The sequence below is a fragment of the Aquarana catesbeiana genome, linkage group LG03 (assembly GCF_042186555.1).
Source record: "Aquarana catesbeiana isolate 2022-GZ linkage group LG03, ASM4218655v1, whole genome shotgun sequence".
NCBI classification, from domain to species: Eukaryota; Metazoa; Chordata; class Amphibia; order Anura; family Ranidae; genus Aquarana; species Aquarana catesbeiana.
In genome coordinates this window covers 19996375-20020416 of record NC_133326.1, presented here as the reverse complement: position 1 = coordinate 20020416, position 24042 = coordinate 19996375, and the positions used below count along the sequence as shown (strand labels likewise).

Below are 24042 nucleotides of genomic sequence, written 5' to 3'. Positions count from 1 at the left end.
ACCTACTCTGTGCAGTGGTTTTGCACAGAGCAGCCCGGATCCACCTCTTCTAGGATCCCCCTGACAGCGCTCCTGGCCCCTCCTTCCTGTTGAGTGCCCCCACAGCAAGCAACTTGCTACTGCTCTGTGTGTCTATTCAGACATGGAGCCGCAGTTCGCCCCCTCCCCATTGGCTCACTGACTTTGATTGACAGCAGCAGGAGCCAATGTGTGTCTCAGCCAATCAGGAGGGGGAGACCCAGGTAAGTATTAGGCCCCTTTCACACATACAGACCGTTCGTCCGTTTTTCATCCATCCGTTGAAAAACAGACATCAATTCGTTCCTATGGAAAAAACTGATGACAAAGGATGATCATTCGTTTGCATCCATTTTCATTCACTTCCGTCAACGGATGAAAGCCCTATTTTTCACCCATCAAAAAATTGGAACAGACGAAAAACAGATGTTAGCGGACGACATCCGCTTACATCCGATCCACTGACATCCGTTTTTTAAACCCTTTTTTTTTTTCCTTCATTAAACAAACTGTATATTAGCTGATTGCTAAGGAGGAGGCTGGGAAGCCGGCCGCTGCCTCTTTAACAACTGATGAGTCATCAGCTGTCAGCGGGGTTCCCTGCTGACAGCTCAATGCAAAAAAAAAGAATCGCCGGCAAAATAAAAAAAAAAAAAATCGCAAAAAAAAAATGGCATGGCGCCCCCCCCCCCCAGGTCCATACCAAGCTCTCCAGGTCTTGTATGGATTCGGAGGGGACCCCCCTATGCCAAAATTTGATGGGGACAGGGACGGAAACAACAAATAACAAAAAAAAAGCCTTTGTCGTACAACAATTTTCGTACATTATTTCTATCCTCGGTGCCGAGGCCGATAGTTCACCGAATTTTCTTAGTGTGTACGGGGCATAAGGGTCAAGTTTAGGTTCAAAGGTCATACTCAGGGTCCAGGTCAGGGGTCAGTGTATTTTAGGCAGGTTTAAAAAAAAAAAAAAAAGCATTTGTTAAATTTGGTGTCCGTGTGTTTAGTAAAGATAAAAAGGCAAAATGCGCACTATTGTTTCTGGGCCTTACCACTGGCACTAACCACGATTACCATACGCATATGTGGTATCAATGAGATTGCCCATGAGGAAATGGAAATGTATTTTGGGTTGTTCCTGTTCTTGGTGGTAGGTCATAGTAATTGCAAGAAATCTACAGCTAAATTTAAAAAAATTATATTATTTTCAATATTTTGGCCCAGTTTTCCTTTGGTAATAAAAAAAAAAAAAAAAAAATAGGAGCTATCCATTACCACTTATCCACCAAACGAATCCCAATCTGTCCTGAAAAAAGCGTGGTATACTTCACCTGGATACACGGAGTCGTTGTGATGATATGTACAGCTTTATTAACACGTGTCAAAGTTGCAAACCTTCGGCTGTCGGGTTTGTTTTAGGTAAAGTTGCCACCTCATCCCTTTAAACCCGAACACACATTAAATACACAGGTTCTGTGGCTGATTAAACTCACTTGGTGTCTTATTTGCATTTAATTAGCCTCAGAACCTGTGTAATTCAAAGGTGTTCGGGTTTAAAGTGATGAGGTCTAGTTTTAGGCTCCATTCACACCTGAGCATATAGATTCACGTTATTTTAAGCCTTTTTTTGCAGCTTTTTACAAGCTTTTCTAAAGCGTTTTAGAAGTGCATTACAAGCATTTTACAGCATTAGATATTTTTTGTTTAGCCAATAGAAAAGCACCAGGGAGAGGAGAGGGAGAGAAAATTAGGACTCCGTTCACATCTCCGCGTTCCGGGCGGAATCGCCGCGATTCTAAATAGTGGCAAATCGTGGGGCGCCCCTGCGTTCCGTGCTGTCACTTTCAATAGCACCCCAAACACGGCTCAATGTTGCCACGATTCATCGGGCGACAATCGCGGTAAAATTGCGCAAACAGAATCGCGGGACGCCTGTCGCCCAAAGGAAGTACAAGAGCTTCTTTTTAGGTGACAGGCGTCTTGCAATTCTGTTTGCGCGATTTTACCGCGATTGTCGCCCGATACACCAAGATGTGAACGGAGCCTTAGGGGTGGAGAGCTGCGATTTGAGCGTTTTACGAGCATTTTTCTGCTCAAGTCAGGCGTTTCCATTGAAGTCTATGGGGCCAAAAATGCTTGTAATCTGCCAAAAAGAAGCTCATGTACTTTTTTGAGCTTCAGGCATTTTGCTTCAGGCGACAAAATGCTCAGATGTGAACAGGGGCCATTGAAATGAATGCGATTTTGCTTGTTGGGCAGTTTGGAGCTTCAGAGCTGAGCGTTTTACAAGCTGAAAAACGCCCAGGTGTCAACGGGGCCTTATCTTCATCGTGAAGGGATTAATGAAGCAGACTTAGGCTGGTTGTACACACGTCAATCGCTAAATCAACTTATGTACAACCAGCTAGCCCATACATGGATTGAAACTTGGCCAGTCTCTGCTGACCTGGCCGAATTTCGATCCATGTATGGCCGGCTATAAGAATGTTAAGGCACCTTGCATCGGGATTATAGATGCTCAATGATTAGAGAGACTGAGATGAATTTCAGCTGTCAGTTCCCTATTGCCTCTCATGCTGCTCACCTGTCTGCACACAGATACCATGTTCAAGCACATACAGGCAATAGACGCCATGAGAAACTTCTCCGATTTCCGGCAAGAAGCCAGCATGCTCCACTCTCTACAGCACCCCTGCATCGTCTCCCTGATCGGGATCAGCATCCATCCGCTCTGCTTTGCCCTGGAGCTGGCTCCTCTGGGCAGCCTCAACACTGTGCTAGCAGAGAAACACCAAGGTGACATTGTCTTTTAATCTCTGTTTAATCCTTATAGCAATGCAGCAGAAAAATGCTAATTGAGCGAAGCCTAACCATTGTTACTCTTACTTTACTACCATGTGCACTGTTGGCTGTAATTACTTTTGCTTACTTGTAACTTCTGATTGTCTATCAATCAGCAAAAATATGCTGTAGGAAACCCCCCTCCCCCCAGGGACACAATTGGTTGTTCACTTTGCAAGTGAATTAGGGTTGCACCGATAATAGTATTGGTATCGGTGCCAGTACAGAGTATTTGCACAAGTATCGGTACTCGTGCAAATGCACCGATACCTGAAACCAGTACTTTCAGGCTTGGTTCTTTGAGCATGGGTCTTCCCTGTTGGTAACTGTGTAAAGTGTTAAAGCGGAGTAACCCAAAAAGTGGAACTTCCGCTCATCGGATTCCTCCCCCCCTCCGGTGTCACAATTGGCACCTTTCAGGGGGGAGGGGGGTGCAGATACCTGTTCAGCCTGAGCTCGTTTGGCTGGGCTTCTCCTCTGGGTCACAGGAGTGCAATTTGTTTTACACTGCTGTGACCGTTTTCAGCAGAGATCGGTCTGAAGTCCACTCTCTGCTGATGTCACAGAAATCAGTCTCAAAGAGAGCCTGAGACGGCCGCTCCTGCCCCCATCACAGCTCAGCGCTCCAGTGACCGCAAGGGGGCAGAGCGGAGAGCCGCTGACTGACAGTGTGCAGCTCTCTGCTCAGGGAGCTGAGAGTACCGAGCCATTGGTGGTGTTCGATCGCTTGGTTCTCAGTGTAGAGGTGCCGGGGGACAGATGTAGCATCGATCCACCTAGGTAAGTATGTATATGCAAAAAAAAAAATTTGGGCTGAAAATTATCGTTTTCCCCTAAAGATAAGTTGGCATTGGGGTTGTGTGGCATTGGCAAAATGTCCTTCTCCCCCCAGAGTCATCAATATGACTGGTTGTCTGCGGGCTGGTGGTAAGTTAAGCTTGGTTTTTCCCTTGGATTTATCCTTGGTCTTTGCCTGTTGTTAGTCTTCCAATGCTTCTTACTCCGATAGCCAGCTATAGATAGGGGCAAGTGGCGTCTTTTTTTTGTATCCTCAATATGAATGCCCAATGTTTATTATTTTATTCATTTTAGGCACTTGGAAAGCGGCATCAATTTACGCAGCGCTTTACAATCAGCATCCGATAAAACAAACACAGTCTGTCCCCAGGATAGTCATATGTTCCCATAGCACCACACATGTTCACATAGCACCACACATGTTCACATAGCACCACACATGTATGGCACCTGCTTCTCCTGAGGCTCAGGTACATCAACCCACACTGTTCCAATCTGGGAAAGGGTACAGAGAGAATGGAGCCATAGGTTAGAGCTAAATATATAGAAAGAACCCGCACTCTGGAATCCGTCCAAATTTTTTATTCAACAATCAACAAGTACAAAGTAACTGCTAACATGTTTCGACGAAGAGCCTTGTTCACGGCATAGGTTAGAGCTGGGTCTACTCTACATATACTGTACATATACCTATTAGGTGGAGGAGATGTTGGCACCCACAACCTTATACAAAACTGTACATAGGAATCTTCGGCAAATTACTAACCATTATCTGAGGTTAATCTTTTCTTTTTCTCTTTTTCGTATTTCAGGGGCATCCTCGTTCATGCCTCTGGGTCACATGCTCACACAACGTGTGTCTTATCAGATTGCATCCGGTCTGTCATACCTACACAAGAAAAATGTCATATTCTGTGACTTGAAGTCCGATAATATCCTGGTCTGGTCTCTGGATGTCCGGGAGACTATCAACATCAAGCTGTCAGACTACGGCATTTCCCGATTGTCCTTCCATGAGGGGGCGCTAGGTGTGGAGGGCACCCCGGGTTACCAGGCACCTGAAATAAGACCTCGAGTTGTATATGATGAAAAGGTTGGAACAATTCCTAATTGTATGTCTTATTGTAATCGTTTACTGTTTTATTTCATCTGTTGCTTGTGATATAGGCATTTGTTACATGCAGAGATCCGTCTACCGGGGAACTGAATACTGCTGTTTCTGGTAGTGCAGGCTGCCTGGACCTGCTAGATGTTATATGAAGAGATGTAGACTGGGCAGACACTTTCAGTTTTATATTACGTTATGCATAAGACACACGTTTAAGACTATATACATTGTAGAGCTGTTTTCATGCTGCATTTTGCATCCAGACAAATTAGTAATCTCTCTATTAAAGCTGAAGTTTAGTGAAATTATATATATATATATATATATATATATATATATATATATATGTATATATATATACATACATATACACACGCATATAGATTTTATATATATATATATATATCTTTTTTTCTAAGAGAATAGGTGCAAGTACTCCCCCCTTTTCGCCGCCCCCTACTCACCTCTGAGCACCGTCCCTTAGTATCACCCCTTTTGGAAAATACAGAACCAAGTATAATTTTATGGTGCTACGCAATTTGTATGAAATTTGTTAATGATAACAAGGAAAGCAGTAAAAAAGTAAATTCCCTGCAGCCAGCAACAATAGTAGATCCCTCCCAGCAAGAATAGACTCTCCAGCATACATTCAGTGCCGGAACTGCACTCCCGCTTCAAAAAAAAAAGGATATATATATATATATATATATATATGGGACACTTTGCTCCATCCAAAAGGGGAAGCTCCGCTTTTCCGCGAACACCCCCCCCCCCCCCCCCCCCGTTGTCACATTTGGCACCTTTTGGGGAAGCGGGTACCTGGTTATGACAGGTACCCGCCCCCGTTTCCGGCTCCCCAGCCCCCCTCCAGTATCCCTTAGTGGAGATGGCGGCGGCAGCACCTAACAGCCAATTGAAAAATCTGCTTGGGTGAGGACACCACTGGATTCCTGGACAGGTAATATTTCCAGTGTTTGTAGCTGCAGACTTTTCAGTTTTTCTGCAGGAGCCCAGAGCTCCTCTTTAAAGTGGTGTTCCGGCCAAAATGATACTTTTTAAATAAAAATACCCCTATAATACACAAGCTTAATGTATTCTAGTAAAGTTGGTCTGTAAACTAAGGTCTGTTTTGTTAGTTTATAGCAGTAGTTTGTTATTTTATAAACTTACAGCAGGCCGTGGCCATCTTAAGTGTGGGCATTTGAAGTCAGACTGTATTTCTTCCTGGATCTCATCCTTGCAGATCTCGCACATGCTCAGTGCAGCACAAGCAGTGTTATAGGTTTCAGGTCAGGTTTCCATAGCAACGGCAGTTTCAGAGGAAGTTGCCGCCCCTTCCCAGAAGGCATTGCGAACAGGAAATGATGCAATGGGCCGCGGCCAGGGAGGAGGAAGTGAAAAATGAATACAGCAGATATACAGTAGGTGCTGAGAAAAAAAATAAAAAAATATCCAATTTGTTTACAGTGCACAGTTTAGTGAGGGATGCTGAAGAGTTGTAAAAGTGGGTGGAACTCCACTTTAAGTCTACAGAAGTCAGTGCCTGAAATTGCTATCATTTGGAAATGTCTCTCGCCAATTGCCTCATTATTTTTATAGCCAGCAATCCCTGCAGAGCAGAAAGGCAAACACTCTTCCCTGTATAAAGACTGCTGATTCTATCAGCTCCAGAGTCCAACAGCAAATATTTGATGGAAAAGCTGCAATGATTTGACTATAATGATATGGATTAGAGCACTTTACTAAATTATAAACAGAACTGCAAACCTCCAAACTGAATCTGAAACTGCACCGTAGATTGGAAAGGTCGAGTTTTATCCTCTGTGTCCATTACATTTACCATTGTATCTTAAAATCATTTCAGGCTCTTATCATTTTAAACCTGATTATATGATTCTTTATCTGCATTGTCTTCTGTAGGCAAACTAAACACAAAAACATCTTTAAGTATTTTCACTTTCGCAGCCAAATTGCAACAACACACACTTTATATTTGTTACATGTTCCTATTAACATAGCATAACTTGCAAAAAAATTACAAAAACAAAATTTTTTCTTTTTAAAGTGGTATTCCACCCCAAAAAAAAAAAGCATGAATGTCCCTTAAAAAAATAAATAAAAAAAACATTTGGATTTTTTTTTTTTTTTTTAACTCGCCTCTAAATGCCTGTTGCTAGGGGGTCCCTCGTAGTGTTGTCAATCATCTGGGACACATTACAGGTCCCAGATGACTGAGTGGCCAATCACGGCGCCGCTCGCGCATGCGCAGTGGGTGCCCGGCTGTGAAGCCACAGCCCAGTGCCCACAGTTGCAAAGCCGGCGCCGCCAAACGGAGGGGGAGACGAACGGGGCTTCTATCCCCCCGCATCGCGGGACAGGTAAGTGTCCGATTAATAAAAGTCAGCAGCTGCAGTATTTGTAGCTGCTGCCTTTTAATTTTTTTTTTAAAAAATGGGAACTCCTCTTTAAGTGCATTTTACTTGCTTAAAAATCCTACGAGCTCCCCCTGGTAAGAAATACAGTAAAACCTTGGTTTGAGAGTAACTTGGTTTGGGAGCATTTTGCAAGACAAGCAAAATTTTTTAAATAAATTTTGACTTGATATACAAGCGATGTCTTGATATACAAGTAGCTTCACATCACAACTGAGTATAAAAGAGAAGAGAGGCGCCTCTAAGTGTAGCAATATGGTTACATTTAATTATAATTATATAATAATGGTTGATGATTAAAACAGACACATTTAAGTATGCAGGTATCCGGGGTAAAAATGTCCACACCGCCATCAACGTCATCCCTTCCACGCTGCGCTCCACGAGCGCTTCAAGCCTCACTTTTAGATCGCTCTACTGCAGGGTAGTCTTCCTGGTCACGATTGCAGACTGACAGCGGTGAGGAGGACGGTCTGAGTGGACATCTTTACCCCGGATGCCTGCATACTTAGATGTGCCTCTTTTAATCATCAACCATGTGAGTTGCTAAATGTTGTACCTTCATTAAATGTAACCATATTACTACACTTAGAGGCGCCTCTCTTCTCTTTTATACCCTGTAGCTCCTGCTGGATTTTGCTTTTAATCCCCTTGTGGAGGCTTCCATTTGTGGATGGACATTTTATGGTTACACAACCTATCACATTGCTATAATCTTTTTATATGGACTCTAATCCTATGAATAAATGGCTTTGGAACGAATCATCTGTGTTTCCATGATTTCTAATGTTGAAATTCGCTTTGATATACAAGTGCTTTGGATTACAAGCATGTTTCCGCAACGAATTATGCTCACAAAGCAAGGTTTTACTGTATACCAGACTGCTCTATCCTCACCAACGTGGTGAATAGACATATTCCACCTGCCGGGCTACAGCTACTGCTGCTGACAGTCAGAATGCCCAAACACTTGCCTGCTTTTTATTTCTTTATTTTTATTTTTTTAAGTCAGGGAATGGCAGTTTGAAACCCAAAGTAACAAAATCCTCATCGCTTCCGGGTTCATTCATCACAGAGGAGATTGGAAACGGTTGTTCCTCCATCTAATCTGTGGGAAGCAGTCCTGACCGTTTAGCATGGTCCCGGGCTCCCCAGGGGAACTGGAAGACCTGGAAACCACCACGAGCGGTGGCAGGAGGGGAGGGGGCTTCAAAGTTTGGGTTGCCACTTTTTCTTCAAGCCAAACCCAAACATTTTAGCGGTGCACAGCAACATTTTTTTTTTTGAAGTATACACTATAGGATAACAAACCTGGGACACCTTTGGGGGCTCCAAAGAGAATAGTAATGCGGCATGCATAGCGCCCCCTCACCCTCTTGTCAGGCCCTTTTCCGAGCCACAATCCTGTCTAAATAATGTGTACGGGTTTCAGTGGGACTGAAACCCGGACACATGATTCAAATCCCGGACTGTCCAGGTGAATCCCGGACAGGTGGCAACCCTATTCATAGTGCTGCAAGAAAGATCAGGCAGCTGTAAAGCTGTCCAGATCACTTTACAAGACAGCCGATCGCCGGCTAAAATGGTACAAGCATCATGAATGCAGCGGCAGCCATGATCCTGATGTAACCACTTGCTGACAGGACGTTTTTATTCACTTAGCGCCTGCCCGCCAGCAATGTACTGCGGACGAGTGGCCGCTGGGGGCAAAGCGGCATACCTATACATTGCTGCCTACTTCTGGGTTTTGTGTGCGTGCCGGCACCTGTACACAGCGGGAGCCTGTCAGCAAGTCCCGGACGGAACTTGCTGATTGGCTTTGTACATTCGCAGCCCAGAGCTCTGTGTTGACAATTAACACAGAGGGCTTTGATTTAATAAAACTGGAGAGTGCAAAATCTGGTGCAGTTCTGTGTAGAAACCAATCAGCTTCCAGGTATTCTTTTTTGCCAAAACTTAATTGAACAAACTGAAGTTAGAAGCTGATTTTGACCCGGCTATCATACACAGCTGCAACAGATTTTATACTCTCCAGTTCTAGTAAATCAACCCCAGAGCTCTGTAACACTGGGAATGATCTCTGTGTTTCTCATCCCTGCAAATCAGGGATGAGGAACTTAGAGATCAGTTAGTAAAAGCAGCACACTTCACACATTACACATAGTTAGGCACATATATAACCCTTTGATCGCCCTAGATGTTGACCCCTTCCCAACCAGGGTTATTAGTAAAGAGAAGCAAAATGATACCCCAGCTCCACTGCCAATATGATGATCTATGCACTGTGATCCGGTGCTCTAGCCAGGACGTTCAGGCCCCAAAATGCAGTACTTGAATCAGAAAAGGGCTGGCAACTCGGATGCTCTTGAATAAAAGTCCTTTATTGGGTTACATGGGTACACGGGTACAGGCCACGCTGACGCGTTTCAGCTAAGAAGCCTTCATCATTTTAGGGGAGCCTGTCTTACTGACCATCTTTGATGAAGGCTTTTTAGCCGAAACGCGTCAGCGTAGCCTGTACCCGTGTACCCATGTAACCCAATAAAGGACTTTTATTCAAGAGCATCCTAGTCGCCAGCCCTTTTCTGATTCAAGTGTTATTAGTACAGTGACAGTGTATAGTATTATCACTGATCACTGTATTAATGGTGATAGTAGTGGCAGTCAGTTTCCTCCAGCGTCAGTTAGTGTCATATTGCCCGTTGCACGTTTGCAGTACTGTTATAAGTCATTGATTGACGCAATTATTAGTATAAAAAAAAATTTCAAGTATATATATGATAGTTTGTTAGCGCTATAACTTTCATGCAAACCAATCAATATACACTTACTGGGATTTTTTTTATCAAAAACATGTAGCATGTTTTTTTCTTTTTCTAGCAGAAAGTAAAAAATATTACTATATTTATCAGCATATAACAGGCACAGGCGTATAACACACCTTCATTTTAGGAGGGAAGTTTCAGGAAATAAAAACTTAAATTTTAAATAAAGAACTTTAAGGGTCAGTGCCCATCTGCAGCTTCACAATTGCCCATCATTGCAACTTGATCAATGCCCATCTGCAGCCTCACAATTGCCCATCATTGCAACTTGATCAATGCCCATCTGCAGCCTCACAATTGCCCATCATTGCAACTTGATCAATGCCCATCTGCAGCCTCACAATTGCCCATCATTGCAACTTGATCAATGCCCATCTGCAGCCTCACAATTGCCCATCATTGCAACTTGATCAATGCCAATCTGCAGCCTTACAATTGCCCATCAATGTAGCTTTATCAATGCTCATCTGCAGCCTCACAATTGCCCATCAATGCCCATCTACAGCCTCACAATTGCTCATCAATGCAGCTTGATCAATACCTATCTGCAGCCTTACAATTGCCCATCAATGCAGCTTGATCAATGCCAATCTGCAGCCTCACCATTGCCATGAATGTAGCCTGATCAATGCCCATCTACAGCCTCACCTCAGATTACTGCTGCCTCGGAGGGGACAGGGAGGGGGGCGGGACGAGCGCCGTCAGATTACATACATCGAGAATTTTCTGTTTACTCTGCGGCCTCTTTAATACAAAGTTCTATGATAGACATAACAGAGGACGCTGAGTAAACAGGAGATTCTTGCTGTATATAATCTGACGGCGCTCGTCCCGGCCCCCTTTCCCTCCTAGTCAGCCCAGATTGCAGTATCGGCGTATAACATGCACACACTATTTGCACCTGACTTTCAGGGTGAAAAAGTGCGTGTTATACGCCAATAAATACAGTATTTTTTTTCCCTAAATGTTTGGTCTTTTTTCATTTATGTCGCAAAAAAATAACTCACTGGTGTTCAAATGCCACAAAAAGAAAAAAAAAAAGGATATAAATTTTGTTTGTGTACAGCGTTGCATGAGCGCGCAATTACCAGCTAAAGTAGCGCATTGCTAAATAGGGAAAAAAAAAATAGTCTGGTCATGAAAGGGGGTAAAATCTTCCGGATTTATTCATACGTCGATCAGCAAGTGGTTAAACATCGTATATACATCCACCAGCAGTGAAAAAATAAACAGTGATTTTCAGATTATCGGACACATTCTCTATAATAACAGAAATGCTAATAAGTCTTAATTTAGATGCTGCAGTGACTTTTTGGAGGTAAAGGAATGTTCGTGTCGGCTCTTTTTCTTTGTTCATCTCTAATACAAAATGACATATAAAATTGCCCCTTTAATGGAGTCCATCTTATAAAACAATAGATGGCTTGTATTCGCTAATTAGCTGTCAGTACGTTACATTTGTTTTGTCTTTTGCTTCTGAAAGGACCAAATTCATGGTGGAAAGACTGAACTTTGGCGAGGTCAAATATTTCCTGAAGACGTCCTGCTGTGAACCTTCACACACCGAATAGTTCTGTTGGTTTCAAATATGCGTTTATTACGCTGAACTTGTACAGCCCTCTGTAGTAATCTGACCCAGTTAGTATTTGTTTAATGTGCCCAGTAGCTCGTCAGATCCAGTGTTACCTGTTTGAGGGTATTTTGTTAACCAATTCAGCCCCGGAAAGATTTACCCCCTTTCCTGACCAGGCCATTTTTTACGATACGACACTGCGTCTCTTTAACTGACAATTTTGCGATCGTGGCAACGTTGTGCCCAAATAAAATCGATGTCCTTTTTTCCCCCCACAAATAGAGCTTTCTTTTGGTGGTATTTGATCACCTCTGCTGTTTTTATTTTTTGCGCTATAAACAAAAAAAGAGTGACAATTTTGAAAAAAAATAAAAAGTATTTTTTTTACTTTCTGCTATAAAACCTTTCCAAAAAAAAAATGTAAAAAAAAAATGTAATCAGTTTAGGCCAATATGTATTCTCCTACATATGTTTGGTAAAAAAAAAAAAAGTTGCAATAAACGTATATTGTTTGGTTTGCGCAAAAGTTATAGCGTCTACAAAATAGGGGATAGATTTATTGCATTTTTATTAATATTATTTTTTTTTTTTTACTAGTAATGGCGGTGATCAGTGGTTTTTAGCGGGATTGCGGTTGACAGATCGGACACCTAACTGACATTTTTAACACTTTTTTGGGAACCAGCGACATTATTATAGTAATCAATGCTAAAAAATATTACTGTTCTAATGACACTGGCAGGGAAGGGGTTAACAACAGGGGCGATCAAGGGGTTAAATGTGTTCCCTGTAGGTGTTTTCTAACTGTATGGGGGACGGTGTGGCTGGGGAAACACACAGATCCATCTTCCTGCTTAGCAGAGAGACAGGATCTGTGTGATCTCCCCCGTCAGAACAGATCTGCCTTATTTACATAGGCAGATCCCCATTTTTTTCTCACTGTGGGAGCGATCGTGGGTGGCCGGCAAACATCAAGTCCGCCGGACCCGCTTATTGGCTACCCTGCTGGCCAGTGGGAGCGTGTGCCCACAGAAGCGAGTTCCCGAGCCAACGTACAGCTACTGCGATTCAGAGGATCGTGCCACCTTGCCGCAGTATGACGGCGGCTTGTCAGATTTCAGAAAAGTATTAAGTTAAATGTCATGAAGCATGGCAGAAATTATACCCCCAATAGAACAAGACACATTCAAGTGAATAGGAGCATTCTTGCCACTGATCACCAATGTAAGGGACATTCTTCTCACTGATCACCAATGTAAGGAACATTCTTCTCACTGATCACCAATGTAAGGAACATTCTTCTCACTGATCACCAATGTAAGGAACATTCTTCTCACTGATCACCAATGTAAGGAACATTCTTCTCACTGATCACCAATGTAAGGAACATTCTTCTCACTGATCACCAATGTAAGGAACATTCTTCTCACTGATCACCAATGTAAGGAACATTCTTCCCACTGATCACCAATGTAAGGAACATTCTTCTCACTGATCACCAATGTAAGGAACATTCTTCCCACTGATCACCAATGTAAGGAACATTCTTCCCACTGATCACCAATGTAAGGAACATTCTTCCCACTGACCACCAATGTAAGGAACATTCTTCTCACTGATCACCAATGTAAGGAACATTCTTCCCACTGATCACCAATGTAAGGAACATTCTTCCCACTGATCACCAATGTAAGGAACATTCTTCCCACTGATCACCAATGTAAGGAACATTCTTCTCACTGATCACCAATGTAAGGAACATTCTTCCCACTGATCACCAATGTAAGGAACATTCTTCCCACTGATCACCAATGTAAGGAACATTCTTCCCACTGATCACCAATGTAAGGAACATTCTTCCCACTGATCACCAATGTAAGGGGCATTCTTTTCACTGATCACCAATGTAAGGAACATTCTTCTCACTGATCACCAATGTAAGGAACATTCTTCTCACTGATCACCAATGTAAGGAACATTCTTCTCACTGATCACCAATGTAAGGAACATTCTTCTCACTGATCACCAATGTAAGGAACATTCTTCCCACTGATCACCAATGTAAGGAACATTCTTCCCACTGATCACCAATGTAAGGAACATTCTTCCCACTGATCACCAATGTAAGGAACATTCTTCTCACTGATCACCAATGTAAGGAACATTCTTCCCACTGATCACCAATGTAAGGAACATTCTTCCCACTGATCACCAATGTAAGGAACATTCTTCCCACTGATCACCAATGTAAGGAACATTCTTCCCACTGATCACCAATGTAAGGAACATTCTTCCCACTGATCACCAATGTAAGGGGCATTCTTTTCACTGATCACCAATGTAAGGAACATTCTTCTCACTGATCACCAATGTAAGGAACATTCTTCTCACTGATCACCAATGTAAGGAACATTCTTCCCACTGATCACCAATGTATGGAACATTCTTCTCACTGATCACCAATGTAAGGAACATTCTTCTCACTGATCACCAATGTAAGGAACATTCTTCTCACTGATCACCAATGTAAGGAACATTCTTCTCACTGATCACCAATGTAAGGAACATTCTTCTCACTGATCACCAATGTAAGGAACATTCTTCCCACTGATCACCAATGTAAGGGACATTCTTCCCACTGATCACCAGTGTAAGGAACATTCTTCTCACTGATCACCAATGTAAGGAACATTCTTCTCACTGATCACCAATGTAAGGAACATTCTTCCCACTGATCACCAATGTAAGGAACATTCTTCCCACTGATCACCAATGTAAGGAACATTCTTCTCACTGATCACCAATGTAAGGGACATTCTTCCCACTGATCACCAGTGTAAGGAACATTCTTCTAACTGATCACCAATGTAAGGAACATTCTTCCCACTGATCACCAATGTAAGGAACATTCTTCCCACTGATCACCAATGTAAGGAACATTCTTCCCACTGATCACCAATGTAAGGAACATTCTTCCCACTGATCACCAATGTAAGGGGCATTCTTCTCACTGATCACCAATGTAAGGGACATTCTTCCCACTGATCACCAATGTAAGGAACATTCTTCCCACTGATCACCAATGTAAGGGGCATTCTTCTCACTGATCACCAATGTAAGGGACATTCTTCCCACTGATCACCAATGTAAGGAACATTCTTCCCAATTTTTCTTTATTAAAAGTCTTGCAATCAATAAGCATAAAATCACTATATATAATATACATAAATATATACATATTTACATAAATGAAAATAAATATAGCAAATCTGCTCTCAAACAAAAAAAGACTTTACAGCAAAAACAAAACTCATCATGAACATGTCATTATTGGGGATAATCTCACTACAACTCACACCAATACACCAGACATCCAAACTGTGAGGTCAAGAAACAAACCCGCACCCATTATGCATGCAGCCCTTCTTCAAAAAGAAGATACTAACCAACAAAAGCTAAGGGAGTGAAAGAAACAGAAAAAGAAAAGGAGCACCTCACCCAGAGATGGGCAGTTCACCAAAGGCAGGTCTGATATTCCTCCACGCCTTTTTCCAGACCGCCCGAGGCTCCCTGCCCCTCTCAAGACCCCGAATTTTCCCAACCTCACCCAGAATATCGTGCACCACCACCTCAACAGAGAGGACTTTTTTCCGCAGGGTAATCTGGCACCGTGCATTCCATGTGAAGTAACGGACAACTATACTAACTAAAAACAGTGTATCCAAATCAAAATCCCAGCAAGTCGGGAATGCCCCGTACACCCACTCCGCATAACTCATGCGATAGAAAAAGGGGATGCCTAGAGCCCTCCCCACCCTTTTATACACCTCTATGTTAAAGGGACACTGCAGCAAAAAGTGGTCCATAGACTCCACTTTACCAACACACTCCGCTCTAGGACAATCCCGATCATCCACAGGGCGATGCTTCAAGTTCCCTCTGACATAGAGCCTTCCATGGAAAGCGAGCCAGGCTTGATCCCTAAATTTCAAGGGGATTCTTTCTAAATTGATTAAACGCAACCCCTCCCTCATTACAGAGCCTGGGCAATCCCTTAAGGCCAGTGACACACTGAAAGCAGAGCTCAAAATCCTCTTCTCCAGAAGCTTCCTGGGGAGGGACTTGATATCCTCCACTGTCACCTGCCACTGCCGAAGTATTTTCAGACACGGGGCAACATAAGCCGGGAGCTTGCCATGTCGGACTCTCAGACTTTTCACTGGCCCGCCATCTTCCCAGCATCGCAGAAAAGGCCTAAAACAAGACTGAAAAATGCCCACCCATCCCGGCGGGTTTTCTGCTAGCATGTTACCAAGATTGTACTTTAAAAAGAGCAGAGAAAAGAAAACTATTGGGTTGACCATTCCTAGGCCACCCTCCCGCCTAGACAGGTAAGTTACATTGCGTTTGATCAGGTTCAGCCTACTTCCCCATAACAGTTGGAAAAAACAGCTGTACACCCTTGCATAGAGAGATGCTGGCAAGATACAGACGAAGCTGACATACAAAAAGATTGGGACCAGGTACGTTTTGATCAAGTCAACCCTCTCTCTCAAGGAAAGCTTCCATTTCTTCCAGCTTGCTACTTTGGCATTGGCACACACCAACCTGCTTTCCCAATTTCGATGACCATAGTCACCAGGACCAAATTTGATGCCCAACACTTTAATTTCCTGCTGGGGCTCTGGGAAGGCATCCGGAAGTTCGAAGCTTTCACCCTCCTCACCCATCCAGAAAACTTCACTCTTTTCATGGTTGACTTTAGAACCAGAAGCCTCCGTGTACTGCTCTATCATAGAGACCACCTCCTGCGCCTCCTCTGTCCCAGAGACAATAACAGACACATCATCGGCATAGGCCACGACCTTCAGAGGCGGCACACCAGCAATGCCCAAAGGCACCCCGCACAAAGATCCACTCTCTAGCCTTCTTATGAAGGGGTCGATTGCGAATACATATAACAGGGGGCTCAGAGGACATCCCTGGCGCACACCAGAGCTAACCTCAAAAGGCCGTCCAACCCAACCATTAACCAGTGGGAAGCTCTCAGCCCCTCTATATAATGTCTTCAGCCAATCTATAAACCTCCCCTGCAGGCCGTATCTACCAAGTAGCAAATACAGGTACTCGTGATTGACTCTATCAAAAGCCTTCGCCTGATCCAATGCCAGCAAGTACTTTCTCCATCCAGCAGCCCTGCATCGTTCCAAAGCCTCCCGGACAGCTAAAACCGCTGAAAAGGTACTTCTACCTTGGACCGAGCAGTGCTGATGACTGGACAACAAATCGCCTGCTACTGACGACAAGCGCCAAAAAAGAATCTTCGCCAGGATCTTTCTATCAACATTAAGAAGACTGATGGGGCGCCAGTTCTCAATCATTGAGGGGTCTTTACCTTTTGACAGAAGAATCACAGCGGATTGCCTCATGGAGGGAGGGAGCGAACCCTCTTCTAGACAGCTGTTATAAACCTCTGCTAAAAAGGGAGCCAGAATGGACTTAAAACACTTGTAGAATTCAGCTGTCAACCCATCTGGCCCAGGCGATTTTTTGGTAGCCAGCTTCTCTATAGCATGAACTACCTCATCCACTGAAATTGGTTCTGTCAAATCCATCAAAGGCAATGTACCATTTCCCAATCCTGGAGTAGAATCCAGAAAGCTTTCCATCCTGTCCCGACAAAGGTCCTTTCTTCCCAGAAGGTCTGCATAATATGACCTGAAGATCTCCAGGATCCCTGATCTGGACTTCACCAGGGAACCCGTACTATCCCTCAGGCCTATGACCGTCTTAACTGCTATGCCTTGCTTACAGTTCTGGTAAGGATCAGGCGAGTGATATTTTCCATAATCCCTCTCCAGAACCAAGGAGGCATGCCGGTCGTATTGACACTTCCTAAGAAGAAACTTCACCTCAGAGATCTCCCCTGGATCTCCTCTATACGAGACAAGACGATCAAGCTTCCTCCGCAAATGCTGGTAGGCAATGTACATACCAAGCTGCTTCTTCTTACTTATGGCCTTGAAAAGTCCAATTGTCCTTTGTTTCACAAGCTCCCACCACTCTGACTTACTGCTGCAAAAGTCCAGAATAGAAACCTGTGCCTGAAAAAAATCCTCAAAGGATTGTCTTACCTCTACATCTTCCAGGAGAGCCGAATTCAGTTTCCAGGTACCCCTTCCCCTGGGTGGAGTGTCTGAGGCATTCAGAGTCACAGACAGCATACAGTCGTCAGAGAACTCCACCGCCCTCAACTCAGGAGCCGAGAAAGCAGAGTTCTCCTTTAAAAAAAACCTATCTATCCTACTCTGACTATTCCCTCTCTGAAATGTGAATCCCGTGCTGCCAGGGCAGTGCTTAATATGCACATCTACCAGGCCTGCTTGTCTTACCATATCTCTAAGAAAAACGCTATCGTAACCCAGCCTGTCTATGGAGCCTCTCCTGTCTTCAGGCCTAATTATGGTGTTAAAATCACCTCCAAAGACAACCTGCTGGGACGTAAAAAGGAAGGGCTTGATCTCTGTGAGGAGGCATTTCCTGCCCCATTTTGACTGCGGTCCATAGATATTGATCAGGCGCAGGTCCTGCCCCCTAACAGAGACGTCCAAGACCATGCATCTCCCCATTTCTACCTCAATTACCCGCCGGCATGTTACCATATCGGTTTTAAAAAGGACCGCAACTCCGCTGCAGGGCTCAGCCGCAAGAGACCAAAAGGAGGGACCGCATCTCCACTCCCTTTTTGCTAGATGGACATCGGCCAAAGTATTGAGCCAGGTCTCTTGCAAAAATAAAATCTCGGCATCAAACTCGCTGAGCAAAAATAAGGCAATATCACGAGCTCTTGCAGATTTAATGCTGGCGACATTAATGGTCGCCACCTTTATCGGAGTGGGAACTGCCATCAGGATGATTGGGGTAGTCGTTTCTTAACCTTTGCCACACTCTCATCACCAGAAACAGCTCTCTTCAGACTACGTGACTCCCCCTCATCCATGGATGATAAAGAGAAAGATATATCAGACATATCATCACCTGACAAAACTGAAAAGGTATTACCAAGAGAAACCCCTCCTGGGTCCGACCCTGAGGAAGAAATGACCACTTTACTTGTCTTCCTCTTCTTCTTCTTTTTCTTCCTCCTAAACTTCTCCCACCCCTCATCATCCGAATCCCCCTCAACAGAGGGTGAGACATAGGATATGGACACCCTTCTATCAGCCCCACCCCCATCCTGCACCCCCACATTCCCCTGACCACGTTTGTGCCGCTGAGGGACAGGGACTGGAGGCCGAGTGGGAAGATCCGCCAAACCTGCCCCCCCAGCAGCTTCTGCCAGTCTGGAGGATCTACGTACAGTAGGATTAGGGACCACCACATGGGGGACAGACTCAGGGACCACATTACTAGGTGAAACAGAATCCGAAACAACAGATGTAACAGACACAGGAGGGACAGACTCAGGGACCACATTACTAGGGGAAACAGAATCCGAAACAACAGATGTAACAGAAACAGGAGGGACAGACTCAGGGACCACATTACTAGGGGAAACAGAATCTGGAACAGATATAACAGAAACAGGAGGGGCAATAACAGTTTTAGCGGCCTCATCCTCCTTATCAAGTCTCTGCAACTCAGCCTCCAATCCTGGCAAGTTATGTAATGCCTCCGGGCACTGACTATAAGGATGACCCAGCTTTTGGCACAAATTGCACCGAATTTCAGTACAATCCTTAGCCAAATGGTCCAGATCCTGGCACAGTGAGCATTTCTTACGGGTACAGGTAGATGCAAAATGGCCTTTGTCTCCACATTTATTACAGACTTTAGGCTGACCCTGGTAAAAAATAGTCAGCCTATCTCTCCCCAGAAAAGCTGAACAGGGAAGGTGTTGAACTACATTTCCAAGCACCCCCAATTTTAGTGAGACTGTCCAGGCCCCTGTCCATATCCCATGCTCATCAAGGACCTTCCGCAGTGGAGCGAGGACCTCACCATATCGGCGTAGCCATACTATCAAATCAGCCTCTGGTATGGATTCGTTACGCACCAGGATCGTCACCGACTTTATCAGAGGCTGCCTGGAAATCACCTTTGGCACCAAACCACTCCACTGCGGAAGGCCCTTGCACCTCCTATATCGCTCCCAAAATAAATCCAAACCCTCAGGTTTTACAAAGGACAAATCAAATTCATAACTCCCCACTGGGCAAATCAAAGCAAAGATATCTGATGCTTTAAACCCCATTTCCAGAACCAACTCAGCCACCCTCCCCCTTACTGGTGGGGTCCCCTCCCCCTCCCACTTCAATTGAACCACATTCCTCCTCCTGTACCCACCAACCATCCCACCACCAAGCCCCCCCAAATTGTGACCACTAAAATTCCCTCCACCCTCTTTGGTGCGACTCCCCAGAACGGACGCATAACTGCCCACATTTCTCCCAGCAGAAGAAGCATTTGTGTGCTTTGAACCGTCTGTCACATTTCTGGCAGATATCGATTGTACAGATTTGGTCTGCACAATCGCTGAGTCTTTCCTCTGCTGAGCAGGGAGAGCAATGTCATTTTTATTTTTCCCAGCAGTATTAACCCCTTCACCACCACCCACATTCATAGTTTTATCATTACTGTCATTCTTAATACTTGCTGGTATATTCACAGTTCCTGTAGTCTTCCCAACAGTGTCAGTTCCCACTGCTGTGCTGGTGGAATCTTCAGCTGGCCTGTTCTCCTCCATCAGGACAGGACTTTCAGCAGGCTGGTCTGACACCTCCATGGCTTCCACTGCACATGGTGCAATGTGCTGATCCCCTCCCCCATCACCATCAATCAGCTCTGCTGGAACACAGAGAGGCTCAGGTGAGGCAATCTCTTTGCTGGTGTCAGCCTTACTGTGTGAAACACATGCAGCAAACTTGATAGAGGAACTACTGGTCTCAGCAAATGCAGGAGTAGAAACATCCATGTTCAGGGTGTTTGGTGCAGGTCCATCTTCATTCCCTGGTTTATCTTTCCTCTCATCCTCAGGGATTTCTGATGGATCACCAGAAATGGCAAACTTGTCTGCTCTCAGGGGTGACTCCATCCGCCGGATGAAGGTCAGGGTGCCATGCTCACTCTCAACCCCCTGGCTGGTTGCCGCTGGCGATTCCAAGGCCTTACATGGGGGGAGAGGTGCAGAGGCAGATGGACCCGGGTCATCCATAACCTGAGGCTGCTGATCCATGCGACTTACTGACGACTGGCTGGCAAATCTCTTCTCATTCTCAAATTTTTCTTTAAAAGCTCCACTTCTGGCTTTTAATTTTTCCAACAATAAAGTTTGCTGCTTTACTTTTTCCTCATATTCCTGTAACTCAGGCTTCATGGCTGTGCGATTTCTACTCCAGGCCTGGAAGTATTTGGCTTTGAAGTTCTTATGGTTAGTTTTCAAAACTTGAAGTTTCTCTTCAGCCCTTCCAATTTCCCTAAAGCGATCAACAATCTTCTGTCTGAAGATACTCGCATCCATACCAGGGCCTGGACCCACAGTCAGATCCTCCACCTCCTCCTCACTAGGCCCCATGTCATCAGGGGGATCCCTCCCTGGGCCTCCCCCAGGATCAGGCATTGTTCCTGGGCCAAGCTAACAGGCAAGGCCCAGGCTTGAAAAAAAGGCTGGTTCTCAGAGAGCTCCTTGGGTGTGTCCTCCTCCTCCTTCCCACTGACCACCAATGTAAGGAACATTCTTCCCACTGATCACCAATGTAAGGAGCATTCTTCTCACTGATCACCAATGTAAGGGGCATTCTTCTCACTGATCACCAATGTAAGGAACATTCTTCCCACTGATCACCAATGTAAGGGACATTCTTCCCACTGATCACCAATGTAAGGAACATTCTTCCCACTGATCACCAATGTAAGGAACATTCTTCCCACTGATCACCAATGTAAGGAGCATTCTTCTCACTGATCACCAATGTAAGGGGCATTCTTCTCACTGATCACCAATGTAAGGAACATTCTTCCCACTGATCACCAATGTAAGGGACATTCTTCCCACTGATCACCAATGTAAGGAACATTCTTCTCACTGATCACCAAAATAAGGAGCATTCTTCCCACTGATCACCAATGTAAGGGACATTCTTCCCACTGATCACCAGTGTAAGGAACATTCTTCTCACTGACCACCAATGTAAGGAGGATTCTTCCCACTGACCACCAATGTAAGGAACATTCTTCCCACTGATCACCAATGTAAGGAACATTCTTCCCACTGATCACCAATGTAAGGTGACCTCCAGGGTAATAGGGCTCTTCTCCTACAGTCCACCAGTGAAAGGATGCTTCACCAATGTAAACGGGTGCCTCTCCCACTGACCACCATTTTAGGGGAGCCTGTCTTACTGACCATCTATATAAGTGGGCATTTCTCTGACCACCAGTGAAGAGGGCACATCAATGGCTGCCAGAATAAGGGGGTCCTACCCTGATCCCCAATACAAGAGCCTGAAAGTTATTCTAGAGGTTCCTCCATGTTAACAAGGTTAAGCAAAGCTGGTTTGTTGGGTTAAAACTGTTGTCACGTCTTCTACAGTAGACTCTGCGTCTATTCTATATTTTACTGCAGACTGACATTCCCCCCTACAAACTGACTGAAATTGAATATCATGCTTTTAGAAATTTGCCATTACTGTGTGTGAAGTACAGTATAGCTTTTTCTGGTTCAATCCTTTTTTATTGATTTTATAAAGGCAATGTACAATTGTAGATTTAAGGATGACTAGATGTACATCAATATCTGTAAAGATTTTTTTTTTAAATATTGGCATTATCTGTTATTACATCCATTACAGGTCTCAGAACAAATGATATTCCTCATACAGAAAGAGAAAAATGTTAAGTGCTGAGGTGTTCTTTAATGTGAATATCGATTTTGTTTTTCTGGAGAAGCTTTTGAGAGGTCAGCCTTGGCCATCAGATCACAGGAACCCTGAAAAGCATATTTCTCAAATGTTTCTCCTAAAAATATATATATATTATACACTGCTCAAAAAAATTAAAGGAACACTTTGAAAACACATCAGATCTCTATGGGGAAAAATCTCATGCTGGATATCTATGCTGATATGAACTGAGCAATGTGTTAGGAACAGAAGGATGCCACATCGTTTGACGGAAATGAAAACTGTCAACCTACAGAGGGCTGAATTCAAAGACACCCCGAAAATCAAAGTGAAAACATTATGCAGCAGGCTAGTCCATTTTGCTAAAATTTCATTGCAGCAACTCAAAATGGTCCTCAGTAGTTTGTATGGCCCCCACGTGCTTGTATGCATGCCTGACAACATTGGGGCATGCTCCTAATGAGAAGACGGATGGTGTCCTGGGATATTTCCTCCCAGATCTAGATTAGGGCATCACTGAGCTCCTGAACAGACTGAGGTGCAACCTGGCGGCGTCGGATGGACCGAAACATAATGTCCCAGAGGTGTTCTATTAGATTTAGGTCAGACGAGCATGAAGGCATTTAATATCAATTCTTTAATCCTCCAGGAACTGGCTGCATACTCTTGCCACATGAGGCCGGGCATTGTCTTGCACCAGGAGGAACTCAGGACCCACTGCACCAGCGTAGGGTCTGACAATAGGTCATCCCGATACCTAATGGTACTCAGGGTGCCATTGTCCAGCCTGTAGAGGTCTGTGCGTCCCTCCATGGATACGCCTCCCCAGACCAATCACTGACCCACCACCAAAACTAGTCATGCTGAACGATGTTGCAAGCAGCATAACATTCTCCACGGCTTTTCCAGACCCTTTCACGTCTGTCACGTGTGCCCAGGGTGAACCTGCTCTCACCTCTGAAAGGCACAGGGAGCCAGTGGCGAACCTGCCACTTCTGGTGTTGAATGGCAAATGCCAAGTGAGCTCCACGGTGTCGGGCAGTGAGCACGGGGCCCACTAGAGGACGTCGGGCCCTCAGGCCACCCTCATGAAGTCTGTTTCTGATTGTTTGGTCGGAGACATTCACACATAGTTGGTGAGGTTGAAAAAAGACACAAGTCCATCAAGTCCAACTTGTGTGTGTGCTTTTATGTTACTAGTACATTGTATATCCCAGTGGCCTGCTGGAGGTCATTTTGTAGGGCTCTGGCAGCGCTCATCCTGTTCCTCCTTGCACAAAGGAGCAGATACCAGTCCTGATGGGTTAAGGACCTTCTACGGCCCTCTCCAGCTCTCCTAGAGTTACTGCCTGTCTCCTGAAATCTCCTCTGTGCTCTTGAGAATGTGCTGCGAGACACAGCAAACCTGGCAATGGCACCTATCGATGTGCCATCCTGGAGAATTTGGACTGCATGTGCAACCTCTATAGGGTCCAGGTATCGCCTCATACTACCCTGACCCTAGCCAAATGCAAAACTAGTGAAAAACCGTAAGAAAAGATGAGTA

The 24042-nt window shown here is 44.5% G+C and overlaps 1 protein-coding gene across 4 annotated transcripts in view; it reads left to right on the top strand.

Annotated features, from left to right (window-relative positions):
- LRRK1 (leucine rich repeat kinase 1) overlaps positions 1-24042 on the top strand; it is a 261637-nt gene that overhangs the window by 207930 nt on the left and 29665 nt on the right. For all 4 annotated transcript variants that reach the window (XM_073618358.1, XM_073618359.1, XM_073618360.1 and 1 more), the window contains 2 exons: positions 2617-2814; positions 4470-4750. In XM_073618358.1, the coding sequence (XP_073474459.1) occupies positions 2617-2814; positions 4470-4750 (479 nt within the window). The remainder of the gene's footprint in view (positions 1-2616; positions 2815-4469; positions 4751-24042) is intronic.